At 41.9% G+C, this 18,902-nt stretch overlaps 1 protein-coding gene across 1 annotated transcript; it reads left to right on the forward strand.

Moving 5' to 3' along the window:
- The first annotated feature begins 836 nt into the window (after positions 1–836).
- Positions 837–16,988, forward strand: LOC139410153 (one cut homeobox 3a). Its single transcript, XM_071155599.1, has 2 exons — positions 837–1,878; positions 16,695–16,988. Exons 1-2 carry the CDS (start codon positions 837–839, stop codon positions 16,985–16,987), a joined length of 1,335 nt encoding a protein of 444 aa, XP_071011700.1. The 3' UTR covers position 16,988.
- Positions 16,989–18,902: the final 1,914 nt, after the last annotated feature.

Below are 18,902 nucleotides of genomic sequence, written 5' to 3' on the forward strand. Positions count from 1 at the left end.
ACTCCCAAATAGCTCAAGGTAAATGTTGCTTGGCGAGGGCTTGCAGTTTTGCTTAAGATACATGTCTGTCTCTTATCTCTTTAAATGTCCAATGTAATCTTGTTGAGGAATTCCAGGTTTAGTTTACAACATGAGCAAACCTCTGTCTGACAAAGGGCTAATGATGTCAGACAGCCCCAGACTGAATCAGGGGCGGACTGGGACCAGAAATCGGCCCTGGGAGTTCTAATGGCAACTGTCCATTTTTTCTGTTGTGGCCGCACTAGCCATTTTTCTCACCAGAGACACCCACACCGGACAATTTTTTCCTTGAGGTCCCCATTATTAGCCAGCTAAAGATTATTTTGCCCATAAAACCCAAGTCAGATAGCGCCACTGGGCTAAAAATGGAACAGCCCATCTGGCATTTGTCAGAAATGCCAGATGGTCAGTCCACCTCTGGACTGAATGCTAACGCTGTAACACAGTGCGCCCACACATGCACAGTCACGTCTTAACATTTGCGCGGGCACGTCAACATACACGCTGGAAGCACAGCCTTTGCTTTCGATAGTAGTGGTGCGCTACAGCGAATGGAATAGGTTACAAACAAGCAGGCACCATACCAAAAGTGTGAGCAGTGGTTGGTGGCACAGCTCTGTCGCGGGCAACTGATCGCTTGAAATCATGCTGGATTGACTGAAGAGGCTACTACAATCAATGGCTTGGCTTTGAAATCGTTAACATTTTATTGGAAAGGAGTGTGTGAGACAGAGGGAGAGGGAGAGCGAGGGAACAAGAGAGTGCGCACGAGTGAGAGAGGGGAGAGAGAGGTGTAAATAAAGATTATTTCAACAATGGAACTTACAATGGAAAACATTGGAAATCTGCACGGCGTATCTCATTCTCATCAAACGGGTGACTTAATGAACTCTCCGCACCACGCACGGCAGTCCTTGGCGTCGCATCGGAACTTGGTGTCGCACGGACGGTCAGCCATGGTGTCCAGTATGGCCTCAATATTAGAGGGAGCTGGGGAGTATCGCACAGACCATGCATTGTCCGGTCCCTTGCACCCCGCCATGACTATGTCCTGCGACTCCGGGATGACCATGAGCAGCACTTACACTACGCTGACACCGCTGCAGCACCTGCCTCCCATAGCCACCGTCTCGGATAAATTTCACCATCATCCTCACCCGCACGCTCACCACCATCCGGCCCATCAGCGTCTCACCGCCGGTAACGTCAGCGGCAGCTTCACGCTCATGCGGGACGACAGGAGCCTTGCCTCAATGAGCAACCTCTACGGCCACTACCCTAAAGACATGTCCGGCATGGGCCAGCCACTGTCCCCTCTCTCCAACGGCCTCGGGTCTTTGCACAACTCGCAGCAGACTCTTGGCGCCTATGGTCAGGGAGCCCACCTCTCCAACGACAAGATGCTCTCTTCGGGAGGCTTCGAGTCTCACGCAGCGATGCTGTCCCGGAGCGAGGAACACCTGGCCCGGGGATTTGGGGGCCACGGGGCCGGGATCATGTCATCCCTGAACGGTATGCACCATCACAGCCATCCGCACTCTCAGGCTAACGGATCCATGCTCTCTGACCGGGAGAGGCAGACGGCGGGGGGCGGGCAGGGAGGTGGGTCCGGGCAGGTGGAAGAAATAAACACCAAGGAGGTGGCACAACGAATAACGGCGGAACTCAAGCGCTACAGCATTCCCCAGGCCATCTTCGCCCAGCGGATCTTGTGTCGGTCCCAGGGAACCCTGTCTGACCTGCTGAGGAACCCTAAGCCCTGGAGTAAACTCAAGTCTGGCCGGGAAACCTTCCGGAGGATGTGGAAGTGGCTGCAAGAACCGGAGTTCCAGAGAATGTCGGCACTCAGACTAGCAGGTGAGTAAAGAGACGTCCAAATGTGAAGGGATCTTAGAAGTCAATGTGGCGAGACTATCAATCGCTACTCAAACAGATATCACTGTAACAAATTAGCATAGATTATTTGAGGAGTTAACAATGGCTATTATTCTTTAAACTTTGTTAAACCAGCATGTTGAATTGGTTGTTTGAAAATATATTTAAATACATACAATAAATACAATAAAGTATGACAGAGTAAACAGCAGCTATGCTGTGGTAGTCTACTCTGCAGGTGATATTCTAATTAGCTGTTAAACTTGAAGACAACAAATAGAAATGAACTTGTTTCAAGTTTTTGAATACTCACTAGTGTGCTTCCAACGTTATACTTGAATCAATTTTACGCACGCGCTTAATGGGGAACACACACACACACACACACACACAACAAGGTGTTTAGACCACAGACAATAGGAAATCAAACAGGGAAAGCCCTGCATCAAATTGATTGTGCTTCTCTGTAACTGTATCATTTGGGCCACAATAACGCATCTAGGCCTACACTGGTGGGATTATTGACCAGAAGTTCAAAATGCACATATTCACTCTTCTTCTGGTGTTGAGTCGTTCCATTAGCCTCATGTTAAATATCGTTTTGTCAGCGTATTATGTATCAAATGGACCTGGAATTCTCGTGGGCTTTCCCTTCCCCTGTCTACTCCGCGAGGCACAAACAAGGCGCGTCTGAGATGCTAGGGCCTAGCAGCGAGTCGGGAGCGTGACCTCTTGCGAATCGATACTTCGGGTCCCCGCGTCCCTTTTCAAAGTAGAACACTGATAAATGATCGATTTGGATCTGAAAGACAGCTCAACAAACAGATGCGCGTGTCTTTGATTTTCAACATTCTGCGGCTTACGCTTTAGTAAAAAAGTTTCCAAGTCCTTTATAGGTGGAATAGAGACTTCATAGTGATATTGTGATTATGAATAAGTCAAAGTAAAATAAGAACTGAAAATAAGAACTGAATGGAGGTGAAATAAAAATAGGCCTAATGTCAGAATGAACTGTGAACGATGACTTTCCTTAAATCTACAACATCAGCAATAACACTACAGTCGAAGTTGTACCTTGTGTTGTAGCCTGTACTGGCTCTAAAAATACATAAGCCTAGTATAGCAGCCTAGAATGTTGTTGTTTTTACATAGGTCTATGCAACTTTAATGCACAAAACTAAAAAGTATTAAAGCCTACACTAACCAACTTAAGGATGGCAAAGCAAAAAAGCTAAAGGCATTTACTTCAATAATGTTATTGGTATTAGTTGAACCCCAAACATAATCAATACTTGGTCTCAAGTTTGGAAATGCACCAGAAATGTACAATTTAATTGGCAATCATTGCTATAATCACTCCACTTTGAGACTGAGAAATATATTTCGAGAGATGGGATGTTTATATAGCTACGATTGAACTATTTATCCATTATTTCCACATTTACCTCTAAATTCATAAGTTATAAACATTTATTCATTCATCAGTTAATTTATTCATTTTTCCAGTGAGAGGTAAGAGTTTGGAACAATGACCACCGGGCTATCCCAAGCCCCTGCGGTGAAAGCTCCAAGAAGACAAAAAAAAAAGCCACCGAAAATTGTGTTCTTGTACAAGATATAAAGCTTAGGAGATAATTAACGAGTTGGAAGTGAGGGCCACTTTCATTGATGTTTCTCCAAATGACTCCGTTTGGACATGCACGCGCTTCAAAACGCCAATCAGTACTTCTCTGTCTTATTTCAGTGGACAGTTCAATTAAGCAGATATAGTGGCATATTTTAGTTCCAGTCAATGCCCTATTGAAAAGCACTTAATGGCATGTAAATTGTTCCGCATTTAGTGGGGTTCTGGTAAATAAAGATTTAAACACTCTACAATTGTCTCTTTAAGTGCCATTGCTGTTAAACCTAATTGAGCAGTGGGGTTTTAAAGCCCCCCCCCCCCCCCCTCCCCACACACACACACTATGATACAAACCTCTCAATGAATGGACTGAAGGCACAAAACTAGAGCTATGGCACGTAACTTCCCATACATGTGTATTTCTGCATGCATATAGTCCTACAGTATGCCTGTGTTTGTGTAGCATGCATGTAGTCCTACAGTATGCCTGTGTATGTGTAGCATGCATGCACGTTCGTATGCATTCATTTTAGAATTGATACGCCTGTGCTCCATTTGTACCCCGATGGCTATTCTTCTTACTTCATTAGTTTACAGGCTATAGGCCTAATAGGTATAGTGAAAGTATCATTAATTATTATCAAGTATCAATCGATATCATTCGTAGTAGTGATATTATCGTGATTGTTATGGTTATTGTTGTTATGGTTATGATTATGGCTATGATAGTTAAATAGCTGCGCTCTTTGCGAGCGAGTGGTTATCCTCTGACGTGCTGTCTGTTGTCATGTGAGCTACCTTGTGCTGTCAGTTGCTCGCAGGCAAAATGACAAATGACTGTGGTATGTAAATGGTGGGAGCTACATTTTACTTATTGCATTTCAATTCGCCATTATCCACTGTGCGCATGTGGGTTGGGAGTGGGAGTTAGGATTCTAAAAGGGAGGGTGCGGATTCTCGGTCGGCCACATCAATCAATACATTCAAATTACTATTCCAAATTCATCATAGTCCCACAAATCAATGCCGCTTCCCTGCTTAGCTAATGTGAAAATGCCAGTGTCTGCACACTCACATGACAATCTTCCCCAGAAAATTAAAAACAGAGCACGATGTAGTCAAATGAGGGGGGCTGCGTGCCCTTTATTCGCACACCATAAAACACATGGTTACAAATGTGTGCTGCGTTGTCCCCGAGTGGAGGGCAAGGTGAATCTCACTAAAGTGCAAACGTATAGTATGGCCTACAATTAAGTCCAACCTGTGCCTCATAACGTATTACGTTGATCATGTATCAAGCTGATTGGCTTTTTAGGACAGCTAATTTACAAAAACAAGCTCACAAAGTGTATATGTTGAAATGTTGAACCAACACAAACAAGGGTGCATTATAGGTAAAAACAACAACTTGGATTGTGTCGAGAAAGATACGGAAAATGGAGGTCTGAGAGACATTTAAAGATTGCATTTACGATCAAAACAATTCGTATTTGCATCTGCGTTGAATTCCACACTCCATCTCAATGTATTTAGTCGGGTCAATAATGCAGTGATCGATAACGATAGCCAGTGCATCTATCAATTATTCCGCCTCAGCACTCTCTCCCATTGGGGGAAGAGGAAAATCCCCCATTGCACACCTTTTTCTCTCTCTCTGTTGTAATCATGTTACATCTGTAGACTGGATGGCAAACTCACTCTCAAAACACCCTTTGGGGGTTGGGTTATACAATCAGCCTGGATCTGTGTAAACATGTATTCACCAACGCATTGTTCCAGACACACTCGGGAGCCAAGAGGAAGACAATAGAGACAACAAAAATTATTCGATCCTGCCAAACCACCCATGCGTAAAATACGACGCAATGAAAATTTTCGCAAGATCATCAATCTCATTTATCCAAAATGTAAAGCGGGAATATCAAAATTGTGTCGTTTGTAAAAATTCGATTTTGGGGGTGAGATTATTCTCTGTTCTGTTCTGTTCTCTACCAAAATACAGGCAGACTATGGATAGGGAGAGAATAGCTCAATCAACTTCATTAGAGGCTAGGCCTACATTCACTCTGCTGTCCCCCTACCTTTTCCTATTTCTGGATGGAGGAATATTTAAGATGGCTATGCTACTCATGAAAAGCTAATATAAGTAAAAGGAGTATTTTATGAATCTATTACCTAGCAGTCATCCACATGCATGCATCCTTCATATACTCGGAAAAATGGCTGCCTGCCTCTAAACAGTTGGGACATAATCCCAATGCCATCACTGTACCTAAGCATCGACCAACCCAGCCTGTTCCACACACCACTAGCATTTATATCCACCTCCAAGTGTATTTTCAACAGAAATGCTCACCCCCACCGACAAAAAACATTTTCATTTGGGATCACCGCTGTCCATGGTGCTGAAATCTTAGGCCTTTATGAACCGTACTGTTGGCCTGTTTGAGGTAATGAATTTTGGCTTTGCTGTAGCCCTTTCCTGCAGTCAAGTGACCTAGTGAACCAATGGGTGGAATTGTATTAATATTTGTCATAATTTCATAATTAATAAACTGTTTACGCTGAAAATCTGGTGTTTCTATGTCAAACGGTTGTGTTTTATTTCCATCATTAGTTAAGTATTTAAAGTGTAATATTGGGATGCAAACTCAAAATTGAATACATTTCAACTATATATCTGACATGGTATAGGTGTCTTCCTTTTTTAAGCAGATAACCATGTGTGGGGTGTATAGAGAGCTTGTAGTAATAAAAGACTGTACAACAATGTATGGTTGAGGTAGGCTATGTTCATCTCCCAGATGAGTCAAAATCTTTATTTTGACATGTTCATATAGCCTGCGTCTAGCATACTGTATGTCCTTCACCCACCATCAACATGTCAAGATCAATAATATCACACAATGTCACAATCAGATCAGTCTCACCATCCTGTGTGGGCTATGTTAAGACACATAGTTCAGAGTCCCTAGAATAAGGTCCATATTCTCAATATGGAAAACACTTTTCTGGGAGATTCTTCTCAAGAATGCCCCTTTTCCAGTACTTAAAAAAGCTAAAGGTTTCACCAAAAGACACTCAGCAACATATTAATCAAAAGCTGTGATGCAAGAATGTTGTTTATGTTCTAACCCGGAAATCCGGTTAGCGGTTTTGATTGAATATAGCCTTTAGGCGTGATTGATTTAGAATAATCGAAAGCAGGCTTTTTCATGAAGAGACGGGTTGATACAGGCCTGCGAAATGATCGATGCGAACTTTAATAATTGATAGGCATGGGGAACAGAAGGGGAGAGAATCATGCAGCTGCGGTTTCACAGACGCATTTTGTTAAGCACAGCAATGTGTGCTGTAAATAGGTCTACTGGGATTCACACACGCGCGCACGCATGCACACACTGAAATCATGTGGCTGTTGTGGACAATGGGGGCCATTTTCTCCGGGGCACAAATTAAAAGCTATTCACATTCTTCAAATCCATTCCAAATGTTTGTCAATGCAGCCAGATGACGAATTCTGATTTGTTTTTCTGCGTTTGAGGAGGCGAATTGAGTATAGTGATGGAGAACGTACACTCACAGACACGGTTCCCCATTTTTCCAGTGTAGCCTATGTGCCTGCATGTGTGTATGTGATCGGGATACTGAGTGCGTCTGCGCCATACATTGTTAAGGCCGATCTGGCGAGCTCTGAATCTGTATCGATTTCCATTCCCGGGTCTCTCCCTTCCATCGCTGGAGCTACGCCATGCAGGCATAGACCTACTCCCGCTAACACTTCCCCCCTCCGCTCATGTGCAACACCATTTTCCCCATTAACAGCTCACCCTTCATAACGTACAACGGAATGACTATTAAACGCATGCTTTCATTGGCACTTGCATTCACACGACCAAATCCTAACTAGTATTCCACTAATCATGGGCTATGTTGACGTTTCACTAAAATGGTGAAGCAGTATTATATGGATAAGGGAATAGCCTAAAATGAGATTAGGCCTATGCCCAGACAGACCTACTCTGAAAATTACAAAGTGATCAATAAATGATAAAGTAAAGCTCTGAGACAAAAGACTATTCCGTCCCTTACACAAGAAAATGTGGGCAGTCGCACCTGCCTGCACCCCACTCACGCTGTACAGTAGCCTTGCTGCACTCTTGCTGCATATTAAGGGACCAATATCGTTCAAATTTTCATCCTGTATGTACATGCTCACACAGGCTACACACAGTACACACACAGTCGGGCAGAGAGAGAATTCACACGGGGGCATGCAATTATAAATGCAGCACATATAGGTCTATCTAACCCGTTTGCCTCAATAGGCCTACAGTTTAGAATACCGTCTATTCTATTTTAGATGATCAATTCCTCCGCTTTTCCGTCGCCCCCTCGCCAAACCGGATCGATAGGAGAGAATGACCTTTAAATCAAATTGCTAGGAGACTGAACTGTGCGCACGAGGCTAGCATCTAAGGGTTAAATGACGTTGCGTCACCGATTTCAAATATAAAACAGTAAGAGAAGCCATTTGCTGAATTACAGGATCATTGTTGTAGCCTGAAATCACAGAAACATTTCCCTGCCAGATAATATGAAAAGTATTATGTTTGTAGGCCTATCATATGTTTTATTAGGCGCATTGAATAGTCTATCCAAAATCACTTTGGCACCGTAAACTGTGACTCCAATTATCAACACGTGAATTGGCATATGGCTGAAACAAAGGCATATCGTTTTGGGTTTAATCGATTTCCCAAAATATTTTGGTGAAGTGGAATGAGTAGCTAACGAAACAACATTATACATCTAGCCAACCTTCACGTTATGCTGTTTGTAGCCTAAATGGGTATTTGTAGTGTGAAAATGTTGTGACAAGAATCAACCAAGCCAATGCGCGTGCATGTGATGATGGAATCTGAGCTCATGCAAGTCAACTGCATCCACTTCTATGGGTGCGTATACTGTCCAATACAGCACTTCCCGTGCGCCCTGCGTAGCCGGGGCCTGGTGGTAAATCTCTGCGCAGTGGTGCTGAAATGCTCTCTCTCCTGTTAGCAGTAGACGCTTATCTGACGCCATTGGTTATTAAAGGTCCGATAATGGCTTGTTTAATGCCCGATCTAAGGCGAATAGTGCAACGTTCAAAGAACAAGGGAAAGACAATGCCCATGCAATTCTTTGAAGGAGAGAAAATGCACACATCCCCATTTAAGCCTGAACGAATAGGTTAATAGTAAGGCAGCATTAGCCAATAGCCAACAAATTAGGCTGCACTGATAATTGAATGGCAACATGCAATGACAGCAGCCTCATGCATAGACCAATACTGAATTCATAGTGATTTAATGAACACAACCATGTTTGCATATTACAGGTTCGGTTGTAGACAATAGGCTTATACAAATTCTAAGGCAGTATCACGGATGATAAAAATAATATGTTTTATGAGTATGCTTTTGTAAAATTATGATTAAAACGGACTTCAGAAAAGGGTCACATTAGGCCCTTATTACCATAAAACGTGTTCGGGCACTGCATGCCAACAATCATCTGCAGACAGAATTGGCTTAATCGATTATTGTCGAAAGAGGATCACATCAAAGAGATAAATAAGCAGTCGAGGGGCGTAATGTTGTGCATGCTTGTATCAAGATGATTTGCACAATAACACATGGTTGTGTCTACATTTTACAGTGGTATGAATAGTAAAACAAATAGAAAACACGGGAATGTTACGCCTCCTTTTTTTTTACGCCATGCACATTTTTTCCAACATTTAAACTTTTCATTTAACTCAGAGTTGAATAGGAGACAAGTAATTCCAAAGAGCATGCAGCTTGACTCATTGAAGACGGAAAACTGAAAGTTAGGACTAATTGTTATTAACCATAATTTCACATGAAAAAATATGTGATCATATTACGGACATATTATTGAATACATAAATCATTAAAGAGCCTGAAAAATAGTAATATTTGAATGTCCAAACGGCCTAACCTGAGAGAGCCGAGCCTGCATGCGCTCAAATACACTGACTGTAACCTGGGTCGATCACCAGCCGATCGCAGAAAACCGCAGTCACACACACACAGTACCCACAGATGCAACCCGAAACTCCAGTTGGGCAAACTCACACAAATCAACAAAGGAACAAAACGACCGTGAAATCAATTGATGAAATAATCAATGCTATATTACATGCGAAATAAACAAACGGAGTGGAGTCCAATATACAAATTTGAATTGATGTTTGAATATCAATTCAGTGAGGCTATCGTTTTGATTATTCAGGCCAATACGGATCCGGAATCTTTAGACCCCTTTTCTACTATTGGCTACAAATGAACAATGCTTAAATAAACTATATATATACATAATTACATAAAATGTATATATCACATTCAATAATCCAATATTAAAATGAACACACTTAATATGTGTGTACGTAGTATGTAAATAATTCCCATGTATGGCATTAATTGCGGTTTATTACTATTCGTTCAGGATTTTCACATAGGCACAATAATTACACCACGGTGTATATCTCAATCATATAACGCAGGCAAGCTCCTTTAGCTCATTTGTTTTGGGTCTAATGCAGATAATTATGTTACCTAAACTAGCCACACGGTTGTTGCCATTTTTGATACTTTCACGCCATAGTTCGCAGTGTTTTAGATGTTAATGATGCAGGTCTTGTCTCCAATTTCATTAACGCAACTCACACCCACATATTATGTGACCTCAAGCCCAACTTTTTTTTTTACCATGCTCCACTTTTGTTCGATAGACTATAGTTATATAATTGATAAAATATTGGATTCATTTTAATTCAATTTACTCTGACTTGTTAATTCTAATAAGTATTATTATTATTATTCGTAGTATTTATTGATACTACAATTCTGCTTTTATTACATAGGCTACTATTTAGTCATATTTGCAGCCATTTGAGCTGCCTCGTTGGTTGAATAACATTTTCCATAAGTTCTCATCTGCACTGTTTTTTCAGCTGACTGCAGAATTAAATCCATCAAAATTGACCTTTGAGATGATTAGCAGGCTGCTTCAGTGATAAAAATGTTCAGACCTTCCCATTAATCACTAAAAATAAGAAAAATACTCAGAGTGACGTAAAGTAAATCAACTTAAGGTTTAACTTAATAAACAGAGGTAGGATTGGTACCATAGGCCTAAGCAATATGTTTTTTTGGCGTTACAGAGCAAATTAAAGTTCTGAACATGCCAGGAACAGTAGGCCTATATGAGTACGGGAGAACAAACACCACTGTGACGTTTGAACAAGCATTTCGCTACACTCGCATTAACATCGGCTAACCATGTGTATGTGACAAACAAAATTTGATTTGAACAAGATTCCCTTACTGATAGGCGGGTACGCAGTGTTAATGTTGGCCACACAACTCACTCAAAAACGATATGCGTGGTTTCCTGTAGTAAATCATCCATACTGCCAATGAAATAACACTGACTGTTTGTTTTCATTTTATTTTAAAACGTAAAACAACATTCCTCAACATAGTCTCTGGGCCAGGGTATTGGAGTTTTCCATTGTCTATTTGATGTTGTGGCCTGTATTTTTGTTAACCAACCCATCTATACATATTTGTTGCTATAAAACAACTTAAGAATAGGATAGGCTATGCAAATGTTTTTTGCATAAGTACGATCACACAAGAACAGACTGCCCACCTTCACAATATCAACATAATATAACTGCAATTAAATAATCGAAAACGATGAGGTGATAATCCCTATTGGAATAAACTAAATAACAGCCCATATTAATGATTTGAAAAGCATATTGCATGTCCACCTCTTACATTGACCCAATGACTTGTTACATGCCAGTTATTCATAGTAAGTAATTATGAACAACAGGTTGAGTCCATGGTTGACATAGTGACTGTTTCTCGCCCGCAGTAGCCCGGCCTCTGCGGGAGAGAGTCGCACCGCACCCAATTTCAGATCAGCCCCATTCAAGCCATCGATCCCAGGCAGACCGGTTGGCTGAACGGTGCGGTTAGTTATCGATTCCCCCACCATACCCCACCCCCCTGCTCTCCCACTTCAAATCCGACAGAGCACACACCTCTAGCCTGGCTGCTGAGACAGATTTCACACGCTCACATATTTATTTATTTCAGAAATGTGTTTATTTATTTATATAGGCCTACCTGTTTGTTATTATTTTTTTTTAAGTCATCTGGAAGCATGAAGTGTCTTTTACTAAAATTGGGGATTAGTAACTCAGGTATAACCTAAAAATAATAACAATGAGATCAAATGTGTTATGATTATATACATCAAATAAGTTCACAATTCATTTACAACGAATCCCATAACATCAAATGATTTATAAACTGACAATGTCGTCCAAATTTGAGATACACCTGTTGTTATTTAGGATTTAGATAAGAAACTCACAGACATGACAGACCTCTTGATGTAAAAATATTATTATTATTATTTTGTAGTCTTAAGTATAGATCAAGCAAATCTCAGCGAAGTTAGTCAATGTATTAACATGATCCCACTCTTGCAAACATGTTGCACTAGTACTTCTATTGCTGTTTCACATGAACTGTATATCTCTAACAAGAAGAATCACTCGGTTATTGCCTTTCTTAAATCAGGGAAACATCAACATGACAGAGTGCATAAATAAAGTAATGAGGTGTCACTCAATTCTAAATGTTTAATCATAAAACAAAAGTAGAGTTTATAACACTATTGCAATCTATAGATGGGCACTCCTACGTTTCCCCTGCAGTCTGACTGCTATGTTTACTGAGAAATGCCACCATATTTCATTGTGCAACTTTCACTGACTTTTGTTGCCAATTATGATATGCTTTATCAATCAATTTAAGCATGACGTCTACAACATTTGCCAAGACACTAATTTAGTCATATTTGACTTCAGTTAAACATTACTGGTAATAATCTGAATGTTTCCATCGATAATCTGAACACTTGAGCAATGTTTTCAAAGGAATTATGCAACTGTGAATGGCACAGTTGTTATCACAAGTAATGAGGTAGGTACATATTGTATTATATCAGGTTCTGGGCCTGCATACTTCATAATATGTATCTTAAGGTGATTAAGGAAGTGCTCTCTTGGCTTCTATTTAAGAGCAAATATTAAAACAAACAAAACAACAACATTTGATTGGTGAATGTTGCACACAAAGAAATCTCTGACTGATGATCTCATATATAATGGTAGCCTAATGACTGGTAAAATATGAACTATCAATAACATATAAAAAAAAAAAAATAATGAAAATGAAAACGTATGAATTTATCCTGAACTGCAGTTAGAACCATTCTTCTTCCATCAAGTGATTTGAGCCGGGTGACTTTCAAAGTGTTATTAAAGTTGTGTGGGAATGCCTTGCAGCAGAGCAGTGTGCAAGGTAAACAAACACATTGTATCAAGTTATCAGTATATTAGCATCAACTCTGCCTCATTACATTAAGGAGTATTGAGTTGGAAGTACTTTGCATTGGGAAACCTTGGCACTGCCCTGCGGTCTGAATGGAATAAATACTGTACAAACTAGCCTTTAAAGTGCAGCCCAGTCGATACACATACTATCAATCTTTGTGCAACACAACATAAGTGAAAAACAAAAAAACATTCCTTTATAATACCGGGACATCTTACAGCACTATTCGAGGTCTGAACTGGCTGTGCTTATAAGGCAGAGATAAGTGCCTCGGGTTCTTTTCTGTAAGGGCAATGGAAGCATGACTTGAAGGTGGCTTTATAGTGTGTATGATGTTGAACCGCAGCCAGTAAAAATGTTTATTGGTAGATTAATTACATCGGTAGTCTAGTGCTAGAGTAGACCATACACCCTATACACTTTAACCAGAAGTCCTGAACGGACATGTGTTTTACATTTAGGACTGTTGACATTACATATTTAGCCATGGCTATTAGACATTATTAGCTATATTGTAGGACTAGATGATCATAGCCCTACGGGGCATTATATTCATTCTGCATGGCCAATAACCAAAACTCGTTACAAAATGTCGTTCATTCCATAGATCCAATGTGATTTCAATGTCTAAAGATTAGGCTACTTCTATCTTTTGACACGAACTTTATTTTACACCTAGTAGGTTTCTGTTTTTCTCATACAAATAGAAAGGCAGCACAAGATTGGCAACATGGCCTTTGGATGGCTTTTGGATAACCCAGGAACTGTAAAGCAAAGTCCTTCGAATAACAGGCTTCGTAGGCAAGTGCAATTACATAGCGGTTTATGAGAACCATTGTTTCTACAAAATTTTAGCAAATAAAACCTACAATTAACCAACTCGAAAGACGCTTGCTCCATGGCGCGTCACGACACGATTAGTATCTGTAGATTATTTAGCATCCGGCTCCTTTCCCTGCATGTTTTGTGTCCCTGCCCCCGCCTCTTCCCATTCTCCTTCTGATGCATATTTAATTGCACGAACTGATTTTCACACATTAATTATTCACAAATCTACCAACCGATATTGAACACCCAGGGCCTTTCCCGTAACCTCTGTAATGCTAGCAGTAATAACTTCCAGAGAAAGAGAAGTTAGTTGTGTAAAAACAAACAAAAAAATAGACTTTCAACTTTATATTGACACACATTTAGACTTTACATTGTGGTTCAATACAAATGAGAACAAGTCAGGATGCTCCCGTCTATTGTGAGATTGTTTTGAGTACCCATGACAAAAGCCGACACCCATAGGCTATATTATGGTAAACCCTATACCGACCCAAATGTATCGATTGGTAATTATGATGATTAATTGAGTAGGGTAGGCCTATACTCTGATGGCTACTCTGATTACCATCTCTAAAATGTGTTAAATGGCATTTTACAGAAATGTGAGAACTTAGGCTCGTATTCTGCACAATATGTCAATACTAATAAGAGGAGTAGGTACATATAGCTTCAATCTTATATGAACACATTTCAGAGCACATTTAGTTTCTGCCAAAGCATGAGGCACAGTATTGTATCTTAATACAATACTGTTTGGAATGAGTTGCTTTAATAGCAACTTCCCCCTAACCTTATACACATGCCAAACGTAGGCTATAGGCGATTATCCAATGCAATTCTCAAGTTTAGGACGGAAAAATATTGAATAAACAAAAAATATAATTGTATATATTTAGCCTATCTATTTATTAATTTTACTACGATGATTCCACTGCAGCCACAGCTAAGTAACGAACGGGTAGACTAATTGCCAGGGTGTTAGGCCGGAAAGAGTAGACCAACTTGAAAGCCAAAAATAAAAGCCAAATACATTTCTATTTTGAGTCCAATGTGGATAGTTCTTTGTGCATGAGTTTATGTCCGTCTCTGTGCCTACTGTAGCTCTAAAAGCTGCAGTGATCGATTTTCTTCTTCTCTACTGCGCGCTTGGTTCAGTAATCAGGGCCCCCTTCCTCATCGATCGATCGCTATTGATTACTAAATCCAGCGCCTGTAGCAAGGCAGCCCAGTATGGGGCCCCATACGGCCAGGGCACAGCGCTAGTGACACCTTCTGACTGACTAAGAGACGATAAAACAACGGGGCCAAAAGTCTCCCACAGAGCTCTGTGTACAACTCGAACATAATTAGATGAAGGGGCTGGATGGAGAGAGGGATAAGAGTGGATAGCTGTGTTAATAATTATACACTACACACATCAATAGCCTGTTGAATCTAATGTCATCTGTTGCTCAAGCTAACTACAATGATGATACATCCAGACTATATGAAACTATCATCATCACCACCACAACTAAACCAGCAGCACTAACTGATGAGCTATAAATTAATGTCAATAGGGTAGGCTAAACACTGTACAAGTGTGTCAATAGTGCAGAACCAGTGTATAGTGTATGTGGGTACAGTAGGAAAGGCCTGTAGTGTTGATGTGAAACATGAATATGATGGATGTGCTGGTGTGGAGGTTAGACGGCTGTAGTAAACAGATTTGACATGCAATGGCTGATCAATGGGCTCTGGACCACTGTAATTAGACACACAGCGCCAAAGCCTTGCTCCAGCCACTTCAGCACAATCACACACACACACACAGGCGCACACACATCAGAGAAAGTGAAGAATAAAGGAATAAAGGAACATTGGAGTGAAAAAAAGGTAGAAAAGAGGGTAATTATGGCAACAGCAGGGGAAATAACCCACTGCCTTGAATCCTCAGGGACGAAACGCACCTCCTCCGCATCTATACCCGTCTCATCATGTTTTCACTGTTCATTTCACCTTTATACATAGTTCATACTTAGTTTATTGTACATGACATATTCTGTACATTTTTATTTAGTGCCTCTAAGCATTACTAGATGTTTTCTCTTCAAATTGCTCCTCATAGAAGTCAGTACACACTCAACACTCCATTTTGTGTTGGAGGCAGTTATAAATACCACCTCAGAGCTCAATGGACAGGGCTCCAGTGGCTCTATGTTTGATGTAGCAGACGGCAGACCTGCTGGAGGGGATTCTGACCTCCGTCCCTGTAGAGAACCCCCCAATTCCTACAGCAATGTGGGTCAATATCTCCCTCTCTACCACTCCCTCTCTCATACACACATGCACACACACTAAGCTCTCTTTCTCCCTTCTCTCACTCTCTGTCTCTCACTCACGTGGATGTGTGCGTGTGCACGCGCACATACACACACGTACACACAGGCACACAAACACACACACACAAATGCTCACTTTTGTGTAACAGTCACTCAGTCTCCCATTGCGACCCAAACTGCATTAATATTGAATCAAACAGCAGTGTCTCCACCAGGCAGCCAGAGCAGCTCACCGCAGGCTAGCTCCGTCTGCACTCTGCAGGATGGAAGGAATATTCCCACTGGGCACCAAGTTTAATACATGGCAATATAAGGGAGCTCAATCTATTTTGCTGCTGTTGAAACCTGTTTTTATGTCTGGCTAATGGCTAATTTCCCACACCTTCCCCTAATTCTCCCTCTGCATCTCCCACCATTTTACTCTATCTGAAATACTCATATTCATATAGTATTACAGTACTATAACTATAACACTGCATTTATGCTATGTTTATCTCTTCCCTTTTGTCTTCCCAACCCCAACTCTACCACCCCTTACAGCCTGCAAGCGCAAGGAGCAGGAGCAGCACAAAGACTGCAACATGGCGCCCAAAAAGCAGCGGCTGGTCTTCACAGACCTGCAGCGCCGCACACTCATCGCCATCTTCAAGGAGAACAAGCGCCCGTCCAAGGAGATGCAGATCACCATCTCCCAGCAGCTGGGCCTGGAGCTCAACACCGTCAGCAACTTCTTCATGAATGCCCGGCGCCGCTGCGTGGATCGCTGGCACGACGAACACGGCACCAGCCCCGGCCAGCCGGGCACCTCGGCCAACACCTTCTCCAAAGCCTGAGAGGCCCGGGGGGAGCCACGGGGTGGCATGGGGATGGGAAGGTAGTACCTCCTGTAGCCCACTCCGTTCCCAATAACCATGTTGATGCCTCATTCCTTCCATGCAACCACCTCTTGGTCAGTCGTAACTTTAACCACAACGATCTGAAAGTCTCACCACTGGACTGTTATGAAGCAAGTGAAACGTAAAGGTAACATGTAGTCAAGTCCACACAAGGACAATCATCTTTTTTTTGATTGAATTGGGTTTCTGTTGATGGTGTCAGTCCATCTACACTACAGGCACCATGATACGTTGCTATGTTTAAACGATCTCAACATCAAGCCTCAGCCAGCCTCCCTATCCAGGTAGTTGCTGCTGAATCCCTCCAAGCTCTCCCTTTTGTGTCTGCTATGAGTCTGCTCAGCCCCATTCTCTACTCACATTTCTCAACAAAGACAAAAGAACATCAATAAACCTGACAGCACACAGCCCTGTTATCTAACCCAGTCCTGTGCGCAAGACCATCCTAGAGAAAACAACACAACCCCATGAAAAAACAAAAGCTCGACCAGTCTTCTCCTCCCTCTCTCCACTCCTTCTTTGCCAAAGGTATTCCCTGATGGCCAGCCATTTCAGCGAGCCACTGGGATCATACGCCGGCAAACTAATGAATTGAAAAATGAATCGATGCAGACAGGGAGAGGGAGCAGGGCCTTGACCCTTCCTGAAGGTGAAACAGAAGACGCTTGGCAGTAAAGATACTCAGGTCTGCCCGGCTGCCCAGGTCTATATTTTTGCACAGATGTTGGAGGCCTGCAGGGAGACTGTCGTTGCTTTGGAGAAGCAGAAGCGTCTGTGTTTGTGACCATCGGGGAGGAGATACGTCTGGACATGCTCTTTGTTCAGGAGGGAGCTGCTTTTCACTGATCAATACAGAAACCAAGCAACAACACGGCCAGGCAGGCGTCCAGCCAACTGTATTACAGCTGCTGCAGAAAAGAATGTAAGAAGAGCACATGGGGAACTCAATGGAGGTGGCGACACAATGGCCTCACCCGGCGGCAGCGTCCAGTCTACTCTGCACTGAAGGTGCTCTAGTGCCCCCTGCTGGTTATAGGAGAAGCTGCAGACCGCAGTCCTCTTAGGAGAAGCTTCTCAGTGTGTTCCAGGGCTGGGGAGAGAGAGGCCATGGCACAACATTTTCAGGCCCTCGCACCTCCCTGAAGGCAGATCAATAGAGAGCCATTATCCTATTGTTGTTCCTCATCCAACAAGGACTGGTGAAGTAGGAGGAGGGGATGGTTCAACCAGCCGCCTATACACTGGGAAAAAGAAGAGGCAGGTTTTTAGTAAACACTCCAAATTCGTTACCTTGATAACACTCACCAAGCAAATAGATTACCTGTCACAACATACACGTCAGGTTATTGAAAAGATACACTCAGAAACACATACAGTTGATATAGAGATATGTCTCAGTTTCATTTAGTGGACAGAGGGGTAATGATGGATGCAGAAACATTCGAGGTGCTACGGAGATTTAGTATTACATCATCGTTTACGCAAAAATGGTGGGGAGGCTTCCTGTTTTGAAACTGAATGACACACAGTTTAGATGCATCTGTCTTTTACCAAAAATAGGGATCAGCAGATTTGGAAAAGAGCCAATCTTCCACTTGATATTCCCACCCAATGGTTATTGTCTGTGGCTTGCCGCGACATACTACAGTCACAAATGCTACAAGAACTAGTGCCAATGCTAACTGCCTTAATGATAATCAGAGAATATGGCATTGCATTCACATACAGCTACAGTGTGCCCTACTCCTACTGATGGGCAGTATGTGCCATAGCAACCCACAATAAACTTTTAAGTGAATTAGAATCTGCTTTTTTAGAAAACAAAAAAATGTACCCGATTTTATTAAAGCAT

The sequence above is a fragment of the Oncorhynchus clarkii genome, chromosome 5 (assembly GCF_045791955.1).
Source record: "Oncorhynchus clarkii lewisi isolate Uvic-CL-2024 chromosome 5, UVic_Ocla_1.0, whole genome shotgun sequence".
NCBI classification, from domain to species: Eukaryota; Metazoa; Chordata; class Actinopteri; order Salmoniformes; family Salmonidae; genus Oncorhynchus; species Oncorhynchus clarkii.

Bases quoted from the DNA above. Each gene is read 5' to 3' on its own strand.
- LOC139410153 (XM_071155599.1), top strand. From the start codon at position 837: ATGGAACTTACAATGGAAAACATTGGAAATCTGCACGGCGTATCTCAT. The intron at 1,879-16,694 runs GTGAGTAAAGAG...CACCCCTTACAG, and splicing joins GTCGGCACTCAGACTAGCAG to CCTGCAAGCGCAAGGAGCAG.